The sequence below is a fragment of the Heterocephalus glaber genome, unplaced genomic scaffold (assembly GCF_053883595.1).
Source record: "Heterocephalus glaber isolate CG9 unplaced genomic scaffold, H.glaber_assembly_v1.0 deba00001757, whole genome shotgun sequence".
Lineage (NCBI taxonomy): Eukaryota > Metazoa > Chordata > Mammalia > Rodentia > Bathyergidae > Heterocephalus > Heterocephalus glaber.
Genome location: NW_028258454.1, coordinates 3,815,281 through 3,839,221, shown reverse-complemented (window position 1 = coordinate 3,839,221; position 23,941 = coordinate 3,815,281). Strand labels below are relative to the sequence as shown.

At 40.4% G+C, this 23,941-nt stretch overlaps 2 protein-coding genes and 1 pseudogene across 5 annotated transcripts in view; 1 reads left to right on the top strand and 2 right to left on the bottom strand.

The window, feature by feature from the left end:
• The window catches only part of Iqgap2 (IQ motif containing GTPase activating protein 2), a 284,128-nt gene that overhangs the window by 178,424 nt on the left and 81,763 nt on the right, over positions 1-23,941 (top strand). For all 4 annotated transcript variants that reach the window (XM_004870168.4, XM_021248556.2, XM_087201158.1 and 1 more), the window contains 3 exons: positions 162-325; positions 14,155-14,245; positions 18,876-19,043. In XM_004870168.4, coding sequence (XP_004870225.1) covers positions 162-325; positions 14,155-14,245; positions 18,876-19,043 — 423 coding nt within the window. The remainder of the gene's footprint in view (positions 1-161; positions 326-14,154; positions 14,246-18,875; positions 19,044-23,941) is intronic.
• On the bottom strand, positions 6,277-10,493 carry F2rl2 (coagulation factor II thrombin receptor like 2). The gene is given in 3 exon segments (XM_013067590.3): positions 6,277-7,142; positions 7,144-7,447; positions 10,341-10,493. Coding segments are annotated over 3 exon segments (1,098 nt in total). The 5' UTR covers positions 10,405-10,493; the 3' UTR covers positions 6,277-6,412.
• Positions 11,783-12,659, bottom strand: LOC147821238 (CMP-sialic acid transporter pseudogene; annotated as a pseudogene).

The window sequence follows — 23,941 nt, the reverse complement described above, 5'->3', positions numbered from 1 at the left end:
GCAGATTAAACATTATGAGTACATAGAATTACATTGAATTTTATATTGATCTTATATCAGCTTTGCTCTACTTGCTTACTAGCTCCTTATAATGGGTGTACTGAGAATGTATGTGTAATGTACTATGACTTAAAGGGAATTTTTTTTCTTTATTTTCCTAGGAATTATAGCTATTGGATACATCAATGAAGCTATAGATGAAGGGAATCATTTCAAGACTTTAGACACCTTGTTGTTACCTACTGCTAAGATCAAAGATGTGAACCCAGCCCATTCCCAGCACTACCAAGATGTTTTACACTATGCAAAGTCACAAAAGCTCATGGTAGGTTTTAGTATGTTTGCTTCTTTTGTGTTTACAGGCCAGGTGGGAAATAGGAGGATTTTTGACCCATTTGAAAAAAAAAATCTCATGAGATTCTCACTCATCCTAATGAATCAGAATGGAGATAACAGAGCTGTTATTTTTCTGGTGCCAAATATTAGAAAGCTCAGCTGGACTACTACTGCAACTTTCTTTCATTTAAAGCTCACTTGTAGGTGAGTTCTTCAGAGTCTAATTCCTTGGAGATTTGCGTGTGTGTGTGTGTGTGCGCGCTTGCGTGCGCACACAGTGCAGTATGTGACATTTGAGGGAGAAGATGGGAAAAGAGGGGACATTTGATACTGTTTGAGTGTTTTCTGTCGTCATTGTCAAAGTATGTAAGAATTGACTGAGGCACCGGGCAGGAGAGATGAGTATGGAGCAGAGAGTTGAAGACATGGATTCAGAGAGAGCTGGGATTATTCTAGGACCCTGAGAGCAGTTGATATGGGGGTAGAAGGGGAGCTGTGCATGATGGGAAAGGAAGAGTTGCATGGGTGGGGGAGGATGGTGTGATGCAGACTGGAAACACAGTGGTCAGAGGGTACAACCGGCTTTGGCCTGGACACGGCAGGGGCTGCCCTGGCCAGAGTCCTTTTCAGGAGAAGTGACACTTATCTTGATAAAGTGCCTGTCCCGATAATGGAAGGGGTTCTACAGAGAATGACCACTCCTAGAAGGGAACTGGGCGGAATACTGACTTTCAGGACCTGTCGCCCGAGAGAGATGGGCAGGGATGCCACATAGATGGGGCCTCACCACTGGTGGCCACCATGTCCCCAGTTTCAAGCCCAGCCGGAAGGGGTATTTCCTCTGTATGTCTTTTGAACCCAGGAACTACCTCATCCAAAACAGGAAAAACATCATTGTTTCGAGCAAGCATTTATGGAGCACCTACTCTTCTCCAGGCATGATATCTCATTTAATCATTATAACAATTCATAACCGCTCCCCAAATCATTTCACCTTCATTATTGCCTTGTTGTCTTACACATAAGGAAATTAAGACTAAATAACTTTTCCAAAACCACCCAAAAGATGATTAGTTCTAGGACTACAACCCAGGTCTGTCTGATTCAGAAACGGATTATTGGACAGTAAGACAGATGGAAAGGGAAATTGCAGCTTTGTTTGCAATAACAAAAAAAATTAAAATGACCTAAATGTTGCAAAGGAAAAAACTCATGTTCCTATGCACGTAAAAATGGAAAATGCATGCATAGGATGGGGAAGACGTGCACACTTATATGTGCATAAAGTAATTCTGGAAGGAGAAGTTTCTGGAAATTGATCTAGAAGGGTAGGGTAGATGGGAGTTTTCTTTTTCACTCTGTGTTTTTCTACCATTTGTATTTTTAATTTTTTTAGAAAGGTTTTTAGTAAACTCAATTTTTCTAAACTTTTAAAGACCAATGTAAACCTTGCTCACTCTACATTCCTAAGCTGCCATATTGAAGGTGGTGGGAGTGATGGCCAAGACTCTGCCAGCCCTGGTGGTGGCGTTGCCCTTCCCCTGGGCGTTCCCAAGTGCTCAGGCTTCAGCAGCATAGTCTGCGAGCTCTCTCCCTTGATGTGGATGGGCCTGGGGCTCAGGGTGAATGCCAGGCCAAAGGACAGCCAGAGAATGGGACAATGAAGGCACGAACCCAAGCCTTATGCCCCCAGAACCATGGGGAGTAGAGTGGGCTTCTCCTTGCAGTGTCTACTGAAAGTGGCTGTGTTTGTGCAACATGGCAAAATTACCAGCATTGACAGAGGAAATTATTTACTCTAGAGATAGACAGGCACCGTTCAGGTCTTGGCTGTGTGAGCTTGGTCTAGTCACATCTCTATATAATTATTTTCACATAGACAAAATAGGAATAGTAACATCCACCTTATAGGATTATAGTGAGGGTCAAATGAGAATATGTATACAATAATCCAGTGTACCATTATATATTACTCTATTATGATGCTAATTATGAATATATATGTACATTTGTATCTCTGTGGCTATAGCATTTAGCATGCAGCCTGGCACTGAAACAACTGTTTAAATTACATAGCTAATTTATTGTGGGTATCTGGGGGTAAATGATGTCTGTATCACTGTGTCTTTATGTGACACAGGGTCTGCTCTGTCTACACACATGTTGAGCCAAACCCAACTCCACAGGGCCAAGGCCTTTTGTAGGCAGGCAGTATGGGTCCCCTTCCAAGCTTTCCAGTTGAAGTCTTTGAATCAAGATGGCAGCCATGAGCCCTGCCTGTGGCAGCCATGGGTTGAGCAGTTTCTTTTGTGTGGAATGGTGTGAGTAGAATGTTACATATGGAGCCTAGGGACCTGGGTACTAGCTCAGGAATCAAACTACTTTTGACCTTTAAATCTAGGGGCTTAGGCTCTATTGACCATGGCTGACAGATTGGAAACATTAAAATTCTAATGACTCATATTTGGTTAAATTGCTGTTTTTAAATTTTTCTCAGTCTAGTCTTTGTCCTTGGAAAAAATCTGATTCTGTTAATTGTTTGGCTGAGTCTTTGAGTTTGCTTTTTAACTTCTGCTATTTTGATTCTGGGAAATTTGTGGTGGTGTGTTCATAGGGTGATATTTCTGTGCCTTGCCTTGCCCAGAATCTGGCCTTGAAAAATAATAGAAGAAAATTGTGTTGGTGGCATTATTGGTATATAGCAAAGGTTATTGCAAGGTATATGCCATTAAAGGTTCTGAAGGGTGACATCTTCACAGAATGAATGTTTTATTTCACCAAAGACAGTGATATAAGCTGGTGAGGGTTTTAAAGTATTGCATACTACAAAGATAGAATCAGCACATGAGGTAGGCATCAGAAGAATAAAAAATGATGCTGAATTCTAAGGTGGCGCCACTCATAGGAGGGAAGAGGGAACTTAAGAGCTTAAGTACCAGTAAGGCAAATGAAATATGTCCATTGCTATCAATCAATGTAATACACTATATCAATAGTGCTAAGGACAAAAAACATATGATCATCTCAATAGATGCAGAAAAAGCATTTGACAAAATCCAACATGCATTTATGATAAAAACCCTACAAAAAATTGGAATAGATGGTCTCTACCTCAATCTGATAAAAGCCATCTATGAAATACCAACAGCCAGTATCATACTAAATGGTTGAAAACTGAAATCCTTCACACTAAAATCAGGAACAAGACAAGGATGTCCACAATCACCACTCCTGTTCAATATAGTTTTGGAAACATTAGCCACAGCAATTAGATAAGAGAAAGAAATAAAAGGAATAAAGATAGGAAATGAAGAAGTCAAATTGTCATTATCTACAGATGACATGATACTCTATATCAAAGACCCCAAGAACTCCACCAAAAGTCTTCTAGACTTAATAACCAAATTCAGTAAAGTAGCTGGATATAAGATCAACACACAAAAATCAATAGCTTTCCTCTACACAAACAACAGACTCACTGAGAGAGAAATAGAGCAAACAATTCCTTTCACAATAGCATCCAAAAAACTGAAATACCTAGGAATCAACCTAAGGAAAGAAATCAAAGACCTCCTCTCTGAAAACTATGGCACTTTGAAAAAAGAGATTGAAGTGGATATCAGAAAATCAAAAGACATCCGTTGCTCCTGGGTAGGAAGGATCAGCATAGTGAAAATGGCGATACTTCCAAAACTGCTATATAGATTCAGTGCAATCCCAATTGAAATCCCAGCAGCATACTTCATGGACCTTGAGAAAACAATCCAAAAATTCATTTGGAACAAGAAGAGACCCAGAATAGTAAAAGTAATTCTAGGTAACAGAGACATGGCAGGGGGTATTACAACCCCCAACTTGAAACTATACTACAAAGCTACTGTGATAAAAACAGCATGGTGCTGGCAAAGAAACAGATCCAAGGACCAGTGGAACAGATTAGAAGATGCAGAAACAACTCCAGACACACTCAGCCACCTCATCTTTGACAAAGGAGCCAAACACCCTCACTGGAGGAAAGATAGCCTCTTTAATAAATGGTGCTGGAACAATTGGGTTTCAACTTGCCGAGGATTAAAACTAGACCTATATCTCTCACCATGCACTAAACTAAAATCAAAATGGATTAAAGATCTAAATATTAAAATAGAAACACTGAACCAGCTGGAACAGAAGTTAGGTAGAACTCTTGAAGACATTGGTGTAGGAAAAGACTTTATGAACAAAACTTCAGTTCCCCGGGAACTAGCATAAACAATTAACAAGTGGGATCTCTTCTTACTAAAAACCTTCTGCACAGCAAGAGAAACCACCAGCAGTGTGAAGAGACAACCACAATGTGGGAAAAAATTTTCACCAGCAGTCCCTCAGGCAAAGGTCTACTATCTCAAATCTATAAAGAACTTAAAAAAAATCAGACCTCCCAAATTTAAAGACCTAGTTCAAAAATAGGCATCTGAGATGAACAGACATTTCTCACACAAAGAAGTAGAAATGGCAAATAAATATATGAAAAAATGTTCAACATCACTGGTCATTCAATATATGCAAATGAAAACAAGATGAGATTCCACCTCACTCCAGAAAGAATGGCTGCTATCATGAAATCAACCAATAACAAATGCTGGCAGGGCTGTGGGAAAAGAGGAACCCTGCTCCACTACTAGTGGGAGTGTAGACTGGTGCAACCACTATGGAAATCAGTATGGAGATACCTCAAAGAACTAGGACTGGAAGTTCCATTTGACCCCACTATTCCCCTCATGGGTATCTTCCCCAAAGAATGAAAAGAATCATACCACAGTGATATATGTGCACCCATGTTCATAGCAGCACAGTTTGTAATAGCTAAAACTTGGAAATAGCCCAAATGCCCATCAACTGGAGACTGGATAAAGAAAATGTGGTTTTTTAATAAAATGGAGTACTACTCAGCCATAAAAAAATGAGAAATTAGAGACATTTATAGCTAAGTGGATGTACATTGAGGCACTACTCTAAAGTGAAATAAATAGGACACACATGTATAAATACCAAATAGTTTCTCTGGTGTGAGAAACTGAAAGTGTAAATAAGAACTGAAAGGTATAATAGGTAATGTGAAATAGGAAGAAAAGGGGCAAAGGGGAAGGGGAAGTGGGAGGGGTAGGGGAAAGGAAGGAAGGGAATGGAATTAATATGAGAAAATGGAAAAATGGAAACAAAATCTTTGTAAATAGGGAGGGATGGAGGGATTGAAGGGAGGGCTGGGCAAGGGTGAAAAATAAGATCCAAGAGAGACTATGTAAAGGTGCAAATTTCCAATGATGAATGTCATTATATTGGATACCTAAAATGTACCAATGATTAGAATGAATAATCGATAATGCAAAATAAGAAGAAAAGGTCGAAAGGGGTAGGGGTAGTGGGAGAGGAAAGAAGGGAAAAGAAAAATGATGAGAAATGGAAAAAATGGAAATAAAGTCTTTGTAAATAGGGAAGGGTGGCGGGCGTGAAGGGAGGGCTAGGAATGGGGAAAAAATAAGAACCAAGATGCATCATGTAAATGTACAAGTTCCCAATGAGAAATGTAAATGTGTTGTGTACCTACAATGTACCAATAAAAGAATTTAAGTAATTTTAAAAAAAACAAAGAATATTTTGAAAATAAATTTTAAAAAGAAATATGTCCATTGCTATAAAGAAAATAGTGATAACTTTCTCCCGTATTGGCATTCTTGAAATACTGATAAAGCATTTAAAGTTTTGTCTTGTCTAATATTTGAAGCAGTATTTCTTAGGAGCTCAACAGTGGAGCTGGAGAACTGAAGTCCTTGCACTGTGTATATGTTGTCCCAGCATATATGTTTTCCACAGTTTTCTTTCTTCTCTAACATGTTTTCAGCACTGTAAGGTAAAAAGTGGACTGATCTACAATTTTTTCTATGTATATGAATTGCCTCCCTTACCTTTTGGTCTATTTTAACTTTTAGATTTTTTTAAAAACTTTACCTGGGCTTCTCCCCCTCTCATCCTTCCCCTACAATACTGGAAATTGAACCCAGGGACCAGCATGTGAAGAAAGTGCCCTGCCACTGAGCTACCTCCCCAACTGATCTATGACTTTCGACATGAGAAAATAAAGGAATGGATCTAGACAACTATTCAGGCTACCTAGGCATAACGCTGTGAGATAGCTAATGTATAAGCCTTCAGTGTTGTTGGAATAGTAGTTAGCATGATAAATGACAAATGTAATATTGCTTGGAACAAAGCAAATGTTAAAAATCACAAGGACAAGGAGAATTGCCTTGATATACCTCAGCAGCTTAGGATCATGTGCATTAAGTTTGCAGGTGATGTTTGTGTAGCAGTAAATAACAGTCACAAATGGAATCAAGGATCTGAAGAAAGTCAAGGAGATTAAGTGGTAGAGTTGGAAGGGAGATGAAGACTCACATGTGTTGTGAATGTCACAGCAGGTGGTGATATTCAGCTGGACAAGATAATCCTTCTGCTTAAGGATGAAAAATGGCAGCATGTATAAGAAAACTGTTGCCCACACCAATCCACATGCTAGCAAAGCAAAGGTGCGCTTGGACAGCCTCTGGAACATGAAAGGGTAGATGGTGGCCAGGTAGCGGTTGATGCTCATGCAGGTGAGGAGCAGAAGAGAGCTGTACATGTTGCCATAGAAGATAACTGTGATGGTCGAGCACATGATATCTCCAAATACCCAACAGTTCCCATTGAGATGATAAGCTACCTTAAATGGCAGTGTTGCACAAAAGAGAATATCCGCGATGGCCAGGTTGGTGTGGAAGATACTGTGGGGTTGGTCTTGAAGAAAATTCTCCACAGGGTCAAGCATTGGCTGGCACATCAACCACAAACACCAGCAGGTAGATGGTAGGTATCACCTTGGAACTTAAGGAACTTCTCAGGTACCCCATGGTAGCACTATTCATATGCAGATTTGAAACATTTCCTTGAAGACATTTCATTTTTACAGTTACATTGGCTCCTGTCCAGCTTTCTCTGGCAGAAAGAGGAAAGTCTACAGAAGAATTTAGGGGAGCTCCGGGAAAAGTCTTATTAGTTGAAGTTGGTGTTCCCAAGGTGTCATTTTCCTTGCCTGTAATTGAAAGGAAATATTAACACATGATTTGTTGCTAAGATATATCTATGGTTTTGATGAAAGTAAAATGAAGTTTTATGCTACATAATTTCTGTAGCTGTAGAGTTTAGGGTTATTTTTATTTTAAAAAATCATTACAGGGCTAGGGATTTAGCTTAGTGGTGCCGCTGCCTGCCTTGCAAGTGCAAGGTCCTGAGTTCAATCCCTGGTACCCCCCCCAAAAAATCATTATAGATCAGCTAATCGTCCAGCATGAACATAGTACACATCTATGTCCCAGCACCATGCCATCCCATGCAGGAACAAAAGCTAGAAAAAAAAAAAACAGTTTCTTGAATGTAAGAAGTTTATAATACTGCTAGAAGAAACAGCAGGAACACAACAGGCAAATGTTCCAGTGACCATAAGCTATGTAGGTAATTAGATAGCAGATAGCAGATTCAGATATTTGAGTAGAATGCCAAGGAAAAGATAAACTTGAGCAAAGATGAGCAAGGCTTAGGAAGAGATGGAGTTTAACTCCTGAATTAGAGTCTGCTGGTGATGAATGGCGAAAGACAGTGTAGGCTGGCATAGGACCTGAGAATATCAGGAAACTTGATTCAAAAAATGTTTATTACATGCTGCTGTGCTAGTGGTATAAAATTTCAAATAAACTCCATTGCTGTCTGTAAACAACTCTTGTTAGACTACTGGAGGACATGCCCAGAAATGCATCAGCTTATGCTATGAAGGTACATCCAAGAGATGGAGTTCAAAAGTAGTTTTATTGAGTAGTTATACTGAGTAGTTATACTCAGATTCCTGCAGGGCCTCTAAGGTGTCATAATCCTAGGCTTTCTCATAGACTCTGGGACTACACATCCAACTTTGAACAGAGGAGTGACCATTGTACTAGACAAAGTAACCCCCTCCCCAGATTCTCCCTTCTCATGCCTGGAGCCCAGTGCCTTGGCAGAAGAGACTTTGAAGATGTGACTTGGTTAGGATCCAGAGATGAGGAGTACCCTGATCAACCTGTGTTGTTTCAAACATTCCATTCGTGATCATTTTTATAGCAGCAATAGGAAGCTCATATAATCATGATTTTGACTTATGTTTAAGATGACTTTGGTAGTAGTGTAGAGAATAGACTGTAAAGGTAAGAAATTTAAGGCAGAGGGGCTAGAGGAATGATGTGGAAAGGTGAAGATGAGCGTGGGAGGCTGAGCAGCTAGCAGACGGACTCAGCATCTGATTGGCTGCTGAATGTTGAGGGGGAGCAGGGGGCAGGATGAACTAAGAGTCCCGCTCTGGATACCTGAGCTCCGATGAGACAGGGGCCATGTTGGGAGAGAAATTTCAATTTCCGGTTTTGATATTATAGAGGTGGCGTTGCTGGTGGAATATTAGTGTGTAAAATGACCAGCAGCTGACTATAAGACTAGTAGTGGATTCTAGATTTTCAAGGGACCAAGTTAGAGGTCTGAATTTTTCAGTCTACATAGAAGCTATTGTTTAGGAGAAGTGGAGATACCTAGGAAGAGATGTGAGAAGAAAGAATCCCAAGGCAGACTTTAGAGAAAATGCCAGATTGTAAGGCAAAGGAAGAAAAATCAGAAGATGAAATCGCTATGATGATGTCAGAAGTTAGAAAGGAATTTTTGATAAGGAAAGAACTATATCAAATCTATATAATAAATATTTAGCATTTCTCATTCAGAGCTAGTTCCTCTTCCTGTTTTAATCTCTTGTTTCTCCTGGGTGAAACTGAAGCTTCCCACATCACCCTGTCTGTGTTCAAGGTGCAGAAGGTGTAGTTTAAATGATTAGGGTAGTTTAAATGCGGTGATCAGATGTCCATTAAGGAAGGGTACATAAGAGAAAAGGAAAGAATTTAGAAGGTGACCTCCTTTTCCACCTGTGTTTCCATGTGATCCTTGAAGGCGCAACACATGTCACTAGCTTAGCACACCTTTGCGTTTTAGGGATCGTGCTGGACATCGCCCAGAGAGAAATGTCTTTAGAGATAGGCAGAAAGCTAACAAGCAGCAACTCTAGACTGTGTTGTTCATTCCTTCAAGATATGATAAGAAAGGTGTTGAAACCAAGGATTTGTCAGTTTTCAGAAAATTCTATGATGGCACAAGATACTTGTGCCTGAAAATGTGCTGAACAGTGAATGTGTTTATGGAAAAGTTGACTTTGTTCCATTTCCATGAGAATTCTAATCTGGACTCACTTGAGTCTTTTATTTTTCAGAGCCTGGTTTTCCTGTAGAAGACTGCTTATTGTTTTCTTTTTCCAAAAATTTATTTGAATTCTCTATACAGATTTCCATGTGGCATAATGTTTCTGAAATGTTTTCAACCTAGGAAGGGGGCTTGGGGAGGAGCTAATCTGCGGGGACTGGATCTCAGGTGCTGGGTGATAGATTCTTCCTTCTCATCTCCCCCACCCCATCAAAGAAGGCAAATCCGCCGTCCTTTACTTGGTCTGCTCTAAAGTTGCCCCTTTTCATTTCTACCAAACCCTACTAGCATCTTGAAGGAACTTCTTCTGCAAACCTTGTTTTCTTTGGAACTCTGCTGCCTAGATTTTTAGCTCGTCTGCTCCCAGAGACAGCCTAGGGATTCCAACTATCAATTTAAGCAGTGTTGCTTTACAGAGCATGGTTTTTGGTTTAGTTTTATTCCCCCTAGATGCATCTCCCAGTCTTGATAGAGAGCACTTAGTCCTTGACAAGGTTGGACATGAACAAACTCAGGTACACTTTTGTGACTGCATTTTAATAATTGAAATTGAACTCTGCTTCCTGGTTTTTGTGGTTCTTGTGAGATGGGAAGGAAATTAGGTTCAGTTCACTCTTCACAACACGAACTCTATCCTAATCCAGAGGGAAACAGCTTACCTTTTTGACCAAAAGTGGCCATCAGAAGCAGTAGTCTAGCAGCTGCAAATATGAGGGCTTTCATTTTAATGACCTGAGTCCCAAGTCTCAAATGTCCTCCAGTGAGTGAAATCAAGGAACAGTTTCCCCTCAGTTACTGCCCTGTGTCGTGCAGGCAGGACCTTGCCCACAGGAAGAGGATGTGGCTCAGCCCATGTTGCAGTGCACAAAACTCTGCCCAAACCTGGAGATGCTGCACTTGTATCCCTGACTGTCCATTCTGAATGGATGCTGTCACTCACACCCAGTGTGCGTATGTGCACCTCAGGGACCACAGAAGGTGTAGAGTCCTTTGTAGAGGGAAAATGAAAGCAGATGCTGAGCAGGTCAGCTTGGAATCTGGCCCATATCTCGTTTTTACCCATCTTAAAACAGTTTCAGCATGTAATTTCTACTTAATAAGTGAGCAAGGAGAAATTATTCTTTTATTCTCCTGGCTATTACAAATTTTAATGGGGGTGGGGGTTTGAGACAGGTCTCACTGTGTAGTTCAGGCTGGCCTTGAACTTACAGCAGACCTCCTCCCTTGGCTTCCCAAAGGCTGAGATGGCAGGTGTGTACTACACATGGCTTTAATTTAAATTTTTTAATGCATTGCATAATTATAAGTCAAACCAATCGTTGTAAAGCAAACTTTTTAAAAGAAGTTAAAATTGGTTAGGTGCTTAATTTTTTGGTACCGGAGATCAAACTCGGGTCCTTGCGCTTGCAAGGCAGGCGGTGGGACCACTGAGCTAAATCCCCGGCCTAGGTGCTTAATCTTTTTTTTTCTTTGGCACCAGGGATCGAACTCGGGACCTTGCTCTTGCAAGGCAGGCGCTGGAACCACTGAGCTAAATCCCTGGCTTTACGTGCTAATCTTGAAGCAAAGAAATGTGAATTATGCAATGAATGGCACAAGTACAACATTACTCAGTCACTACCCAGAAATCACTGAGTTGTGGAATAGATTCCATTTGAGAAGTTATGCACTGCTTGTTTCTGAACTAGCCTGTCTGGTTTTGGCCTCTTATGTAAGAAAAGAGCTAGATCTTTACTGCTGCTGAGACAAAATGCTGTACTTGAATTAAAGAACAAGGAGGGTCATCCTCCCGGGTATCTGAGTAAGAGAACATTTATGGTAGTACGGAAATGGCTTTAGTACTTTAACCTGTAAACATTACCCTACACCTTGTTACTTCATACTGTGGATTCTTATGGTATTTAGTACCATATAATTTCTGTATTTTTATTACATGATATATGTGTGTATATATATATATAATACATGTATCAGTAAAATTTCTTCATTCTAAAACAGTACAGCTTGATCTCAAACAGGCCCACATTAAATCTGCGTATTAGTAATTCGTATCAATAATTGCTATAATCATAATTATATAAATTAACTATAATTTGCCATACAGTCAGTTTGTTGTTGCTATTATTTGCTTAAGTTACCTTCTGGGATTGATGTAAGACTCTAATGCAAACTGTTGACTCACAGTCGGAATCTCTTGAGGCTCAAATTACACACCAGTGATTCTTTCCAAGCTGTTTCTCTTGGCTGGCTGGATGTCATGTCTTGTCTAAGTAATCCATAGAGATCTGTGGAACCACATAGGAGAAGGGTTTCCAGGGCAAAGGTGTTGCAAACAGTTTCACTGAAGCATTGTAGGAAGGACAATGGCCACTGCCACAGAAAAGCCTTTCTTGGTGTTGTCTGTGTCCTTGACCACAACAGAAGTACAGAAGCTTCCAACACTTGCAGGAACCAAAGGGAAGTGCGTGACCTCTTTAAGACTCTTGCAAAATGTACTGCAAATCCTGAGGACAGTACAGCAGCAATCACGGCACAGATCCCTAATAATGGATTCTTTTCCACCACAATTTTTGCAGCTTAGGCTCCTCTGTAGAAGGGTGATTCCACCACAGAGCATGAAAACTGAAATCTGAGTATCGAGTTTAACATCTCCACAGTGCATAAAGCAGTGTAGGGACTCTGAATCAGCAGGTCCCCTGGTACATCTTCATCCAGATGCTTTATTGCTAAGAAAGCTATGTTCTGAGCAACGCACAGTCACAGTGGTGCACTTTACTTTATCAGTTCCTTGGGGGTCCCCAAACCATGGTCATTGAAAGAGGCCTTGAATCTACCAGACTACTACTTTCTTTAAGTTCCACAATTAACAATAATTGTATAACTTGTGTGATCCACACAGCTATGGTTGGAAAGTAGAATTCTTTGTCTGTTGTCTTTGGTATCTTAAAGCTTGAGAAGAGGAGCAGGTGCCTGGGCCATCACTGTCAAGCAGTGCAACTTGAATAGCAAACTGACATTTTCCCTGGCAGTAGCTTTGGTGCTCCAGTGACCCCCACATGTAGAACCCTATCACTTCCTGTCTGAAGGGATCCTTAACAACATTTCTCCTGTAATTCAAGACCCAGAGCATAATTTAACCCCTTCTTGAATATGTGTTCATTCATGTATCTATAGCTAATACCACCATGATCACATTATGTTATAGTTATTTCTCGACACATTTGTCTCTTCTGCTAGACTGTTAGCTCCTACAGGGGCATTTGCCATGTTTTTGGTTTTGATTTTTGTCTTTGTGTCTGACAAATGTTGAGTATCACTATTTTTCCTTCAAATTTAACATGTTCCTGCTGGCTTGTACCACCGGTGGTTCAGAGCAACCCAGCAATGAGATATATGAATTATAGCCCCATCATTAACATGTTAAAATATCACATGGCACCCTGGGGCATCTTGGCATATAGTTTGAGATCCACAGTTTTTGAGTTCTTAGGGGTCCAGATGAATGGATAAAGAAAATGGTATGTGTACACAATGCAGTAGTACTAGTTAGTCATAAAGAAGGATACATTTGAGTCATTTGTAGAAAAATGAATGGATCTTGAGACCATAACGCTAAGTAAAATTCACCAGACGCAGAAGGTTAAATATCATAAGGTTTCACGACCATGAGAAACCAAAAGTATAAATAAGAACAAAATAAAAAAACATGCCGTGAAACAGGGAGGCAGACTCTGTGAAGATGGGAAAGGGAACAAAGGGTGGAGGGGGAGACAAGGCGGAGAGGAGAGGAAGTAAAAATGACCAAAATGAGATATGTCTCTGTACCAGTTCCCCAAGATAAGTGTAATTACTATGTATCACAAACATAAGCAAAAACAAGTGCTTAGGGGAGAAAATGCTTGACTAGGTAGCCAGGGAAGGCTTTTTGGAGGAGGTAGCATTTGAGTTGAGGCCTGAACGCTGAGGAAAAAACAGTAGGTGCTGTGTTCCAAAGGAAGCTCATAGAGTTCTGGAGCGTGGACAGGGGAGTTGGGAGGTAGAGGTGGGCAGGGCCAGATCATTGGAGCCTCGTAGTCCAGGAGCTGTGCATTCCCTTCTAACTGTAGGGCACAGCCTGTAGAGGAGGGTCACACAGAGGACGGGTGTGAGGAGGTTTTGAAGAGCAGCGATCCTGTGGTTCTCTGTGGAGGCCAGCACAGGTCCCAGTTCAGAACATCCTCAGAAGCAGCAAAGGCAGACAGACCAGTACTGCTCTCCATTCAGGAGCTGATGGTGGGCTGGATTCAGGGTGGCAGGACAGAAGAGAGAAGCAGATGGACTGGGGTCAGTTCGTGAGTAGTGTGTGCTGCATGTAGTAGTGCGTTGCTAGGGATGGATTTGTGGAAATCATAATCAAGGAGCTCCTGAAAAGCAGTTGTTGATCCTGTCCCATCCTCACTCACCATTCTGCCCGTGATTCTGTGACGTTCGCAGGATCCTGAGAGCGTTTCTAAAGTCCTCTGGCTGGAGGAGATACAGCAAGCCATCAACGAGGCCAACCTTGATGAGGACAGAGCAAAGCAGTGTGAGTACCTGCCTTCCTTTCCTTGCCAGATCAGCCTGCCTTATATTTGAACTGGGCCTGAAGCCTGCAGTGTTTCCTTTCTGGAAAGGTTTGGTCTCTCCAAACAGGTTTCAGTTATTGGATGCATATTTATATAAAATTATGTTCAGGCAGGGGATTTGGCTCAGTGGTTCCAGCGCCTGCCTCACCAGTGCAAGGTCCCGAGTTTGATCTGGTACCAAACATACATACATACATACATACATACATACATACATACATACATACATAAAATAAAGATATGTGCAAGTGATTGCTCACTTTTCAGTCATTTGGTGGTAGCTCCAACAAAATTTGGTGGTGTTGCTGAAAGAAGTCCAGAAAGTTAAAAAAAAAAAAAAAATGCTCTGCAAGCTCTCCAATTTTATATTTGAATCAAATACTTTTTTTCCTCGTGATCCCTAGAAAACTAGCCCATTTCTGCTCAATAAATGCCTGTTCTCTTTTCTGTGCCTGTCTCTGTTACTTGGGGTTTTCAGAGAAACAGACTTAATAGAAAAGGAGGGAAGGAAAGAGGGGAGAGTGTAAATAGATATTTATTTTAAGGCATTGGCTCACAAGATCATGGAGGGTAGAAATCCAAAATATGTAGGGCAGGCTAGGAAAGCCAGGCATCATACGTAGCCCCCAGAGGCAAGTGGCCGTGGATACGGTACTGAATGTAGTCGGAGCAGTGCCTGGGACAGACTTGTAGAACTAGCTAGCTAATGGTATCCCTTGAAAACGAACCTACTGGTATTTGCTGTGTTCTTAGTTTGTGGAAGTGGAAGAGTTTTAGGCCATGTAAAGTGAAATCTTACTTGTATCATAAAAACAGAGTCAGGGTCCCTCAATTCCCAAACTGGAGCTAGTTTACAAGCCCTGAGCCCCTTGATTGAAGGGGAAGCCAAGTCCCCTTGAGAAAGGATTCTACAACACTGCCGAAAAAAATCACACTGCTCATCTATCAGCCTTCCCCCAAAGGAACCTATATCCTCTTCCTGGGTGGCTGTGCTAGAGGAAAAGGGCCTGACTGGACATTTCCAGGACCACTGGACACTGGCTCTGGACGAATGCTAACTCTGGGTGACCCAAATGTCACTGAGAATTGGGGCTCTTGGGAGCCAGGTGATAAGTGTAGTTTAAGTGCAAGTCCATCCCACAGTGGGCCCAGTGAGTCCCCAAGCCCATCCTCGGTTACTTCTCCAGTTCCAGGATGCATAATTGGAACAGACAAAACAGCAACTCACAGAATCCTCTCATTTGTTCAAATGATACAAAGTATTATTTTATCTTAAACCTCTGATTTCAAGAAGGAAAAGTAAGAAACTTCACATGACAATCTGAAATAGCCTCTAATTTGAATTACATGCTAATAGCCTCTATGGATGAACCCCTACATGAATAAAATGAGACTCCTATAAGTACACAGCTCATTACCCTGCCCATTCCTGGTATTAGCCTCTGTTCTGCAAGTTCTAGAGTGCTTAGGGGGCTTAGTGTTACTTCACTGATGTGCCTTCAAACTTTGGAAGAATCTGTGAGGAACATCTGGTTTTTATTTCCTTAGCTTGGAAAAATATGTGGATTTCTCTAACCTGAACTTTTATACTCTTAGGAACTTTGAAGTCTTTCCTTTTCAGTATTATAATGCTGAAGGAAAAAAAATATTACAGTTGGGATGTATATATAAGAGATTTAAATTTGCATATAAAAAAGCTTCAGTTGAAATGGATATATAGAAGATTTAAATTTACATATAAAACCAAAAGCAGCCATAGTCTAGAGACACTTAGAAATTTCGATTGTAATATAGACATTCAAATAGCCTAAAATGGTTAGGCCTTTTTTCTTAGAGATCAAACCAATTCAGAAGTTATTTTATCTATTTTATTCATTATTGTTCTTACATTTGGCCTGAAAATGTTAATTCTGTATTTCACGTTGAGACTCATGGTTCACTAACTATAAAAGTGAGAAGTTTTTTCATATGAATGATTTTGTGTACTTTTGAGCTTGTACATCTGAAATCCTGTCGCCTCCCTCTGTCCTATCCCTTGCAAGAGTTACTGTGCTTTCTTCTACAATATATCACAGCACCAGCATTTTTTCAAGGTTAAAACTATCTATATTCAAATGTTGCAATGGAAATTTTGGGTTTTCAACAGAAACATAATCTTACTTTTAAAGCATTCTTCATCCTTTGCGTGAAGACTTAAAACAGAGACTCTGGTCACATGGTGCCGGCATCCCAGATAATTTGATAAAAGGAAATGTGCTGGCCCATATATTTCACCACAGGCAGGATTTAAAAGGGCAGAGTAGCTCAAGTCTCTTTCATCTTGGCTCAGTGTTCGTTTACACTGGAGCATCATGCTTGCCTCAAGTAGGTTTGCCTCAACATTTGACTCCATAAAGCAGTATTTCTTAATCTCTTTTCATGATTGCACTCTTAAGAAATCTTTTTAAATTTTTCCCCTAATCTCTTCTCATCATGAAATGTTAATACCACAGATACATTGTATAGAATGCATAATATAGAGCTTAAGATTCAAAGCAAGGCTTTTTGGATCTCTTGGGAGAGCTGTGTAAGGTCTCTCATTTTGTTCCTCTGCAGAAACATACGTGACTTTTTGGTACCGGGGATAGAACTTGGGACCTTGCGCTTACAAGGCAGACGAAGGCACCACTGAGCTAAATCCCCGGCCCCATACCTGACTTTTTGCAGGTCATTTATCTGGCATCCTCCACAATCAGGGACTTAACTACAGCCACAGAGTAAGCAACAGACGGACCAACATAGACGCCTCCTGAATTCAGGCCTGCACATTGGAGCTGTGCTGCTTTCCTCTCTGCGGACCTGGGAAAGACATCTGGAGCCATCTATTCTTTTCATAGGCATAGCTCTAATGTTAGTAGTGGCTTCTCTTCTTGAATCCTAGTGCAACAGAAACCACAGATTCCCAGCAGTAGTGTTTAGACTGCTGTAGGCAGCCCCACAGGTGTCAATAAGCAGTGGCAGCAGTGGTGGAAGAAAAGGGAAAACAAAAAAGCAGAGGCGTTGGGCCACTCCCATCCTTAGAGGTGTCACCGTCTAGTGCACAGTACAATTTCAATGACATGAAAACTCTTTGGGCAGCTCTCAGCAAACACAAAGCACAGACTGAACAAAAGGAGCGAGAGACTCTGTTCTGTTAGGGTTTTCTCTGTGGCACTTTTAGATTTTCATGGGAAAACAGTGCTGTTCAGATGAGACCTGGTACCAGAAACTGACATGTGGACTAATGTGTGCTTTTGCGATACTGATTTTTAGGGAACATTATATTTTGTTGTGTTCATTCCATGAAACAGTCATGCATTGTTCATGTGAGAATTCTTTGTCCTTTACTTGCTCCTCTGCTTCCTTTGGACCATAGATTTCTCATATGTCAGCTCTTCACTTTTCTCCGTCCTGCAAAGCTCTCCTGGAGCACAGGAAAGGGGAGTGTGGACCACATGATTCTCATGCACCTCTATAAGCACAAAGTTGCTGCTGGACCTGGGCCTCACAGCCATGGAGCTTGCTAAATTCTCTTTTCACCTCTGTGCTCCTCCCACTTACACAACTCCAACATCAAGCTGTCAAAGTCAGCTCTTCCTCTTGCACCATCTGCCTCAAAGCCCCATGCACTTGTGAAGATAATCTTATGACGATATGTCTTCCATGCTTGCTAGCATCTGACATGTGTCAGAAAACAAGAGAAAAAAAATCCATCTTGCCCCTCTTTTTTTCATCAAGATTTTGTTTTCAGTCTGGCAAGTACTTTCTCCTGTCTTCTTCTAGTTTTTTTAAACAGTAGTTCCACTGGCTAGGCAAAACCATTCTTACCTGAAACTTCAGGTAATGCGTCAACTTTTATTAAACAGAGGTTAATATGATTTATGAGAAGAGGTGGGAATTAATTTGAAATTGGATAAAATATTTGTTTGATCTAAACTGGTCTAGGATTAAGTTTCTGGACTCTGCGGTATGCACCCACGAGCTGTGTCTTTGTAGAATATTTGTTTAGGTTTCTTATGACAACCTTGCAAATATAGTAGCACAGTAGAGATCAAGATTGCCATAGTTTAAAGAGAATTGCTTCTATTCTAAAATAAATGCTTTCATAAAGCTAGTTCTCAAATACTGATAGTAATCTAGGTCAGGGCTGCTTATCTATTCTGGGTGTGCAATCACCCAATCTCATAGTTTAGTACAGCGGGCAAAGAAAGCCTCATGCCTTGATACCATACAAGACAATCCAGGAAATATTATGATGTTTTTCACTGGGTTTTTTTCTTTCGAGCAGTACTAGGGACTGAACCCAGGGACTCATACATGCTAGGCAAGTGCTCTATCACTGAGCTACACCCCTAACCCACAGTTTTTAATATAACAGGCTCCTGTAGAATCCTCTTCTTACAGCCTAACCTGGTAGGTGAGTTGCTGATTGGCTCAGGCATATGTGGTACATACTCTCAAAGGGTAAAAAGATTTAATACTAATCCATTCCTCAAAGGTCGAATTATATTTTTGCTTGCCTTTGGACTAAGCAGAAGATAAGCACTAAAAGAAACTTATTTCATTACCCAGGGGCTACGCTGGTCATTGAGGTCAATCGGTGTTTGGAGGAACAAAAGTCAGATGATATTTTGTCTGTACTGAAGTCTTATGCTTCTAATGCACAAAACATTATCTCTGAATGTGCTGACGGGTACTACAAGGCGCTGGTGAAAGCAAAGGAAAGCAAACCTGAGAGTGGTAAGCTTTGTCATTACTGAGCACCAGCTAAGTATCATTTATAATGGGATGGCTTTTGTGGTATTGTATTTTAATTTTAAAATAAGTAATATTCTCAAATGAATATTTCTGAGATGCTTTTTCCTCATCTATGACAAAATTTTTAGGTATTTCTTTTCCCATACTCTCTATTTTCTTTTTTTTTTTTGAAAGCTGTGATTAACTAACTCAGTGGCAGTGCATGGGTCATGGGTGGCATCACAGAATTGAGAAAATATAGTATATAAGGATATTTTGCCTAATATGAGTTATTCTTATATCCTCTGATATAAATGTTTTACACTGATAATTTTTCTCATTTACTCCTTTATCAGACAAGTAGTACATGATCATACAATATTAAGTAGAGAATGTTAAGTAAGAATAGACAAAATGTGATACATCTATATAATAGAGTATTATCAGCCACAAAAAAGAATGAAGAACTGATACATGCTACATCATGGATGAACTTTTTTTTTAAAAAAATGTTTTATTTGAAGGGTATAAACATGAAAAAAGAAGAACACAACACAGATTACATTATGATGACCAAGTCAGTGTTCTCCATGACAAAAATCAAAACAAAACAAATTTATACAGTAAATATACCAGTGCTGAACACAGTACTTGAAATTTAACCCAAGCTACATATGCATAAAATGATCTGACTACAGGATTATGCAAAATAAATTTTTTTAGAACACTAGAATGTCAACCATTCTGACTATAAACTGACTTATCCCCCTTTTGAGACAATTTCTATATGACATGAAAAGAACTGACATAACACTTAAATACTACAAAAATAGTTGAAAACATTTGTAATGCAGTTCTCTATAAAATATAGTTACTCTTATTACTTAAAAAATTGAAAAACTGCAGGGGATTTGGCTCAGTGGTTCTGTGCCTGCCTCAAAAGCGCAAGGTCCCCAGTTCAATCCCTGGTACCAAAAAACAAAAAATTGAAAAACGAAAGACCACCCTGAATAATGGTGAAAACCTTATCAAAGAAAAATGCTCATCATTTGGATATCATTGGCAGAAAACTGATAAGATTTTGTTGAGGGGAACAAGGAAGGTATCTAATGAAGTCATTCATGTAAAACTTGTTAAAAAATATTCATAAAGTTGTAAATTTCTGCTTGTAACATCTTAAAATATTATATCACGAACACACTTTCTACTATTTAACTGGAGGACAAAAGAATATCTTGAAGAAAGTGTTTCTCAAAATGAGGTTCAAAAGCCCAAAAGAATTCTAATGTGGGCTCAGTAATAAACATGGTAAACAAACACCCTGGGTGATTATTCTGCATTCTGAAATGCCCTACAGAAAAGAGCAACACTTAAAAGCAAGATCATAAACATATTTCTGACATGTTAGAATTCTCTATAAGTTTATGTTGTGAATACTGCTTTTTGTTTTAAAACAAGTTCCAGGCATTAAGAGAAACATACATGCCTCAGAAATGAACATGTGAATGTTTATAAACATTTTCCTTTGATATTTTCATTAGTTTCAAACTAAATTATATGAAGAAAAGACAATACATGACTACAAGCTTTGGAAAAGTAATATTTCTCATGAAATGGAGCATCTGAAAAAGATTAAAAGATAATTTATTAAATGTTTACAAACTTTAAACTGTTCTAAATTTAAAACTAGATTGTTAACTAAAATTAAATTAAACTAAGATTGTACCATTATAGCTTATTTACATTTAGATGATGATGGTTACATTTCAATCCTTGGCCTAAAAATGATACTAAAACAGAAGGATGATATATAACATCCTAATTTTAGTTAATGATCTAGTTTTAAATTCAGAATTATTTAAAATTTGTAAACATTTAAGAAACTATCCTTCAACCATTTTCTGATGCCCCACTTCAGGAGAACCATTACCTTTCCAAAGCCTGCAGTCATATATTGTCCTTGCTTCATATAAAAAAGATACAAGTATATGTGTTTTTATTCAAAATTGTTGCTATTTTTTGGATTTTCCTGAAGACTACGTAAACTGAGCCCAAAAGGTACACATAATGTGGTTGGAGAGAAACTAGCATAGGTAAGATATTTTACTGAAAAGACAAATTGTTTTCTTATATCATAAGTAAAAAGAGAAAATATTAGGCATTATGTCCCACTCAACAAATGGAATGTATATACAAGTGTGGTTAACAAGTGATTGCCTCATTGCTATTTAAATCCGTTCATAAAAATCTAATCTATGAAGAAAAAATTCTATATTCTCTACTATAGACTATTAAGAATCAAGTATTACATCTAAATATAGCTTCAAAACAATAAATTAAAATTAGCTTCCAGACATCTCTGAAATGGTTAATTCTATCTAGGCTGGTAACAAGTTTTTCCAAGCATTAAATGGCAACATAAGCAAAATGCATAGTTGAAAAATGGGGATCAGACCCCTTCTTCTTCATACATCGTAAGACGATTGATATACTCAAAACCTGCAAATTCATATCCATCAAGCTCCCTCACAATGTCATTATCATCTGTGGTGAGCCGGACAGGTTCATTAGTAAATTCAGGATCAAAGTTGTCCAAACCAAATCGCTCAGAGATATTTGGTTTAAATGGAGGCACCACCTGCTTTTGCTCCATCATGTCCCAGTCCACATTTTGAAAGAATGGATGCTCCTGAACATCAGCAAAGCCCCTGTGAGGATGACAACCCAGTCGTTCTTTCGGGTCCCTGTTCAGAATACTCTCTAGGACACTTGCAGCTTGTACAGACAGAAAACGAGGTATAACAATGTCTCTTTCCAAAATTACTTGCAAGACATGCTCGATTGAGTTTTCATAAGGGTTATCAGAGCTCTCATCAAGAGCGAATGGAGACTCTCTGATCATCATGATATATATTACGACTGCAAGATTCCACCAGTCCACACTGAAACTGTAATCTTCCCTTCTTAAAATTTCTGGAGCCATGAAATTAGGAGTGCCACAGAAAGTGCAGGCCGTGTCTCCTGACTGTAAGCCTTCCTTACACAAGCAATAATCGGTGAGTTTAATGTGCCCTTCTGAGTCAAGTAATACATTTTCTAATTTTAAAATTCTGTAAAGTATTCCTTGCCGATGAAGGTAGTTGACTGCTAAACTGACTTCTGCAGAGTAAAACCTGGCATGTTATTAGGAAGCCGTCTTTGTTGCTGCACATGGAACAGTAGATCTCCCCCATTGACGTAGTCTAGAACAAGGAACAGTCTGCTTTCGGTCTGGAAGCAAGCATACAGTCCAACTAGAAAAGGACAATTGGATGCCTGCTATAAAACGCGCTTCTCTCTCTGTACCTGATCAATGTTGACATGCTCTTTTTTCACTGCTTTCATTGCATACGATTTGATTTTTGCAGTTGGACTAACAGTACTTTCCCATAACTTCCTCTGCCAATCACTCGGAGCAAGTCAAAGTCCTCAAGACCTAGACCAGATGAAGCTTTGTCACCTTCCCTGGTGTTCCCTGCCTCATTCTCTTCATCAACTTGTTCTAAAGCCCCATGAGTGAAAGGTTATGTGGGATCACTGTGTGTGCAGGATCTGAAGCCATGGATGATGGATCGACTGGCACCATGGGCTCTGATGGTAAAGAACGCTGCCCACATTCAATTGTGACAAGTTTGTGGTACTTCTTGTGAACCGAGAGTTTACAGTTGGTGCACTTATACACCTGGCAGCCAAGTCCCCCTACACGGTCTGTGCAGACAGCACAGCGAGCTCGTCTGCTGAAGCGTTTGGCCTGAAAAGTGTGGCCATTCACATAATACAACTTTCTCCAGCGGCCTGCAGCTCTGTGGTAGAAGGATTTCTCTTCTCCTGGACGAGGCACTTTAGGATGTTCTGGTATACAAGGCGATGAATGAATTAAGAGCTCAGAATCTTTCTTTAGCTCAGAAAGCCTAATGGCCTTTTCTAACTCCAACTGAGGTGACACAGTATACAGGTCTCCTTCCTGCTCTACCCAGTGTGTGGTGAACAGCTGTTTATTGTCCAAACACCACACATCTTGATGTTTATCACACAGGCCCTCAAAGGAGATGGAATTCTCAACAGACCTTGTCATGATGTCTCTTCCCAAAATCAGGGCCGATCGGGTAGAGGTGTGGGTGGTGGAGGTGCCCGGGAAGAAGGGATCATAGATGGTTTGGCTGCCCAGGGAAACAGGCAGGCAGGGCTCAGAGAACGAGAGCGGCCTGACTGCCTGCAGGGACCACACTGGCCGGAATTCTGCAAGGCTCTCTGTGAAGTTGTTTCCAATAGTGGTGGCCAGGCCTGGGTGGATATACACCAGGCTTCTCAGTGTCTCTCGGGGGCTGGTGGCTGTGATTTTGGTCTCCCCCGCTGGACTTTGACTCTCTAGGTTTTCTGTGCCTGGCTCTGGGGAGGCCTGCCCAGAGCTACTGGGTGTTTCTGGGCCTGGTGATACTTGCCCCACGCTCTTCCCAGTTTCTGTGCTGTTGCTATTTGGGCTTAGGGAGACTTCACTGGGGTATCGTGATTTTGGTAGGTCACTGGTGGTCACTCCCAGGGAGACCGTCCCTGGGGTGTCTGTGATAGTCATGTGGCTGCTGCAGCGTGGCCTGTGGCATCTGGATGGAGTCAGCCGTCTTCCAAATCTTTCACAGATACTTTCTCTGCCTAGGGTCCTGAGGCTGCGGCCTCTCACAGTGGAGAAGCAGCTCAGCATGTTCACTGTGGACCATCTCCGGCCAAGTGAGCTTGGGAGACGGCTGTTACTAGCTTGTGACACCCATTAACAAGGGTTCCGAGTTCTGTTTGGAGATGTTGCCAAGGAAGTGAGCTCATGTCTTAAGGGTTCCATAACCAGAGTGTCCATGTAATAGAAAAGC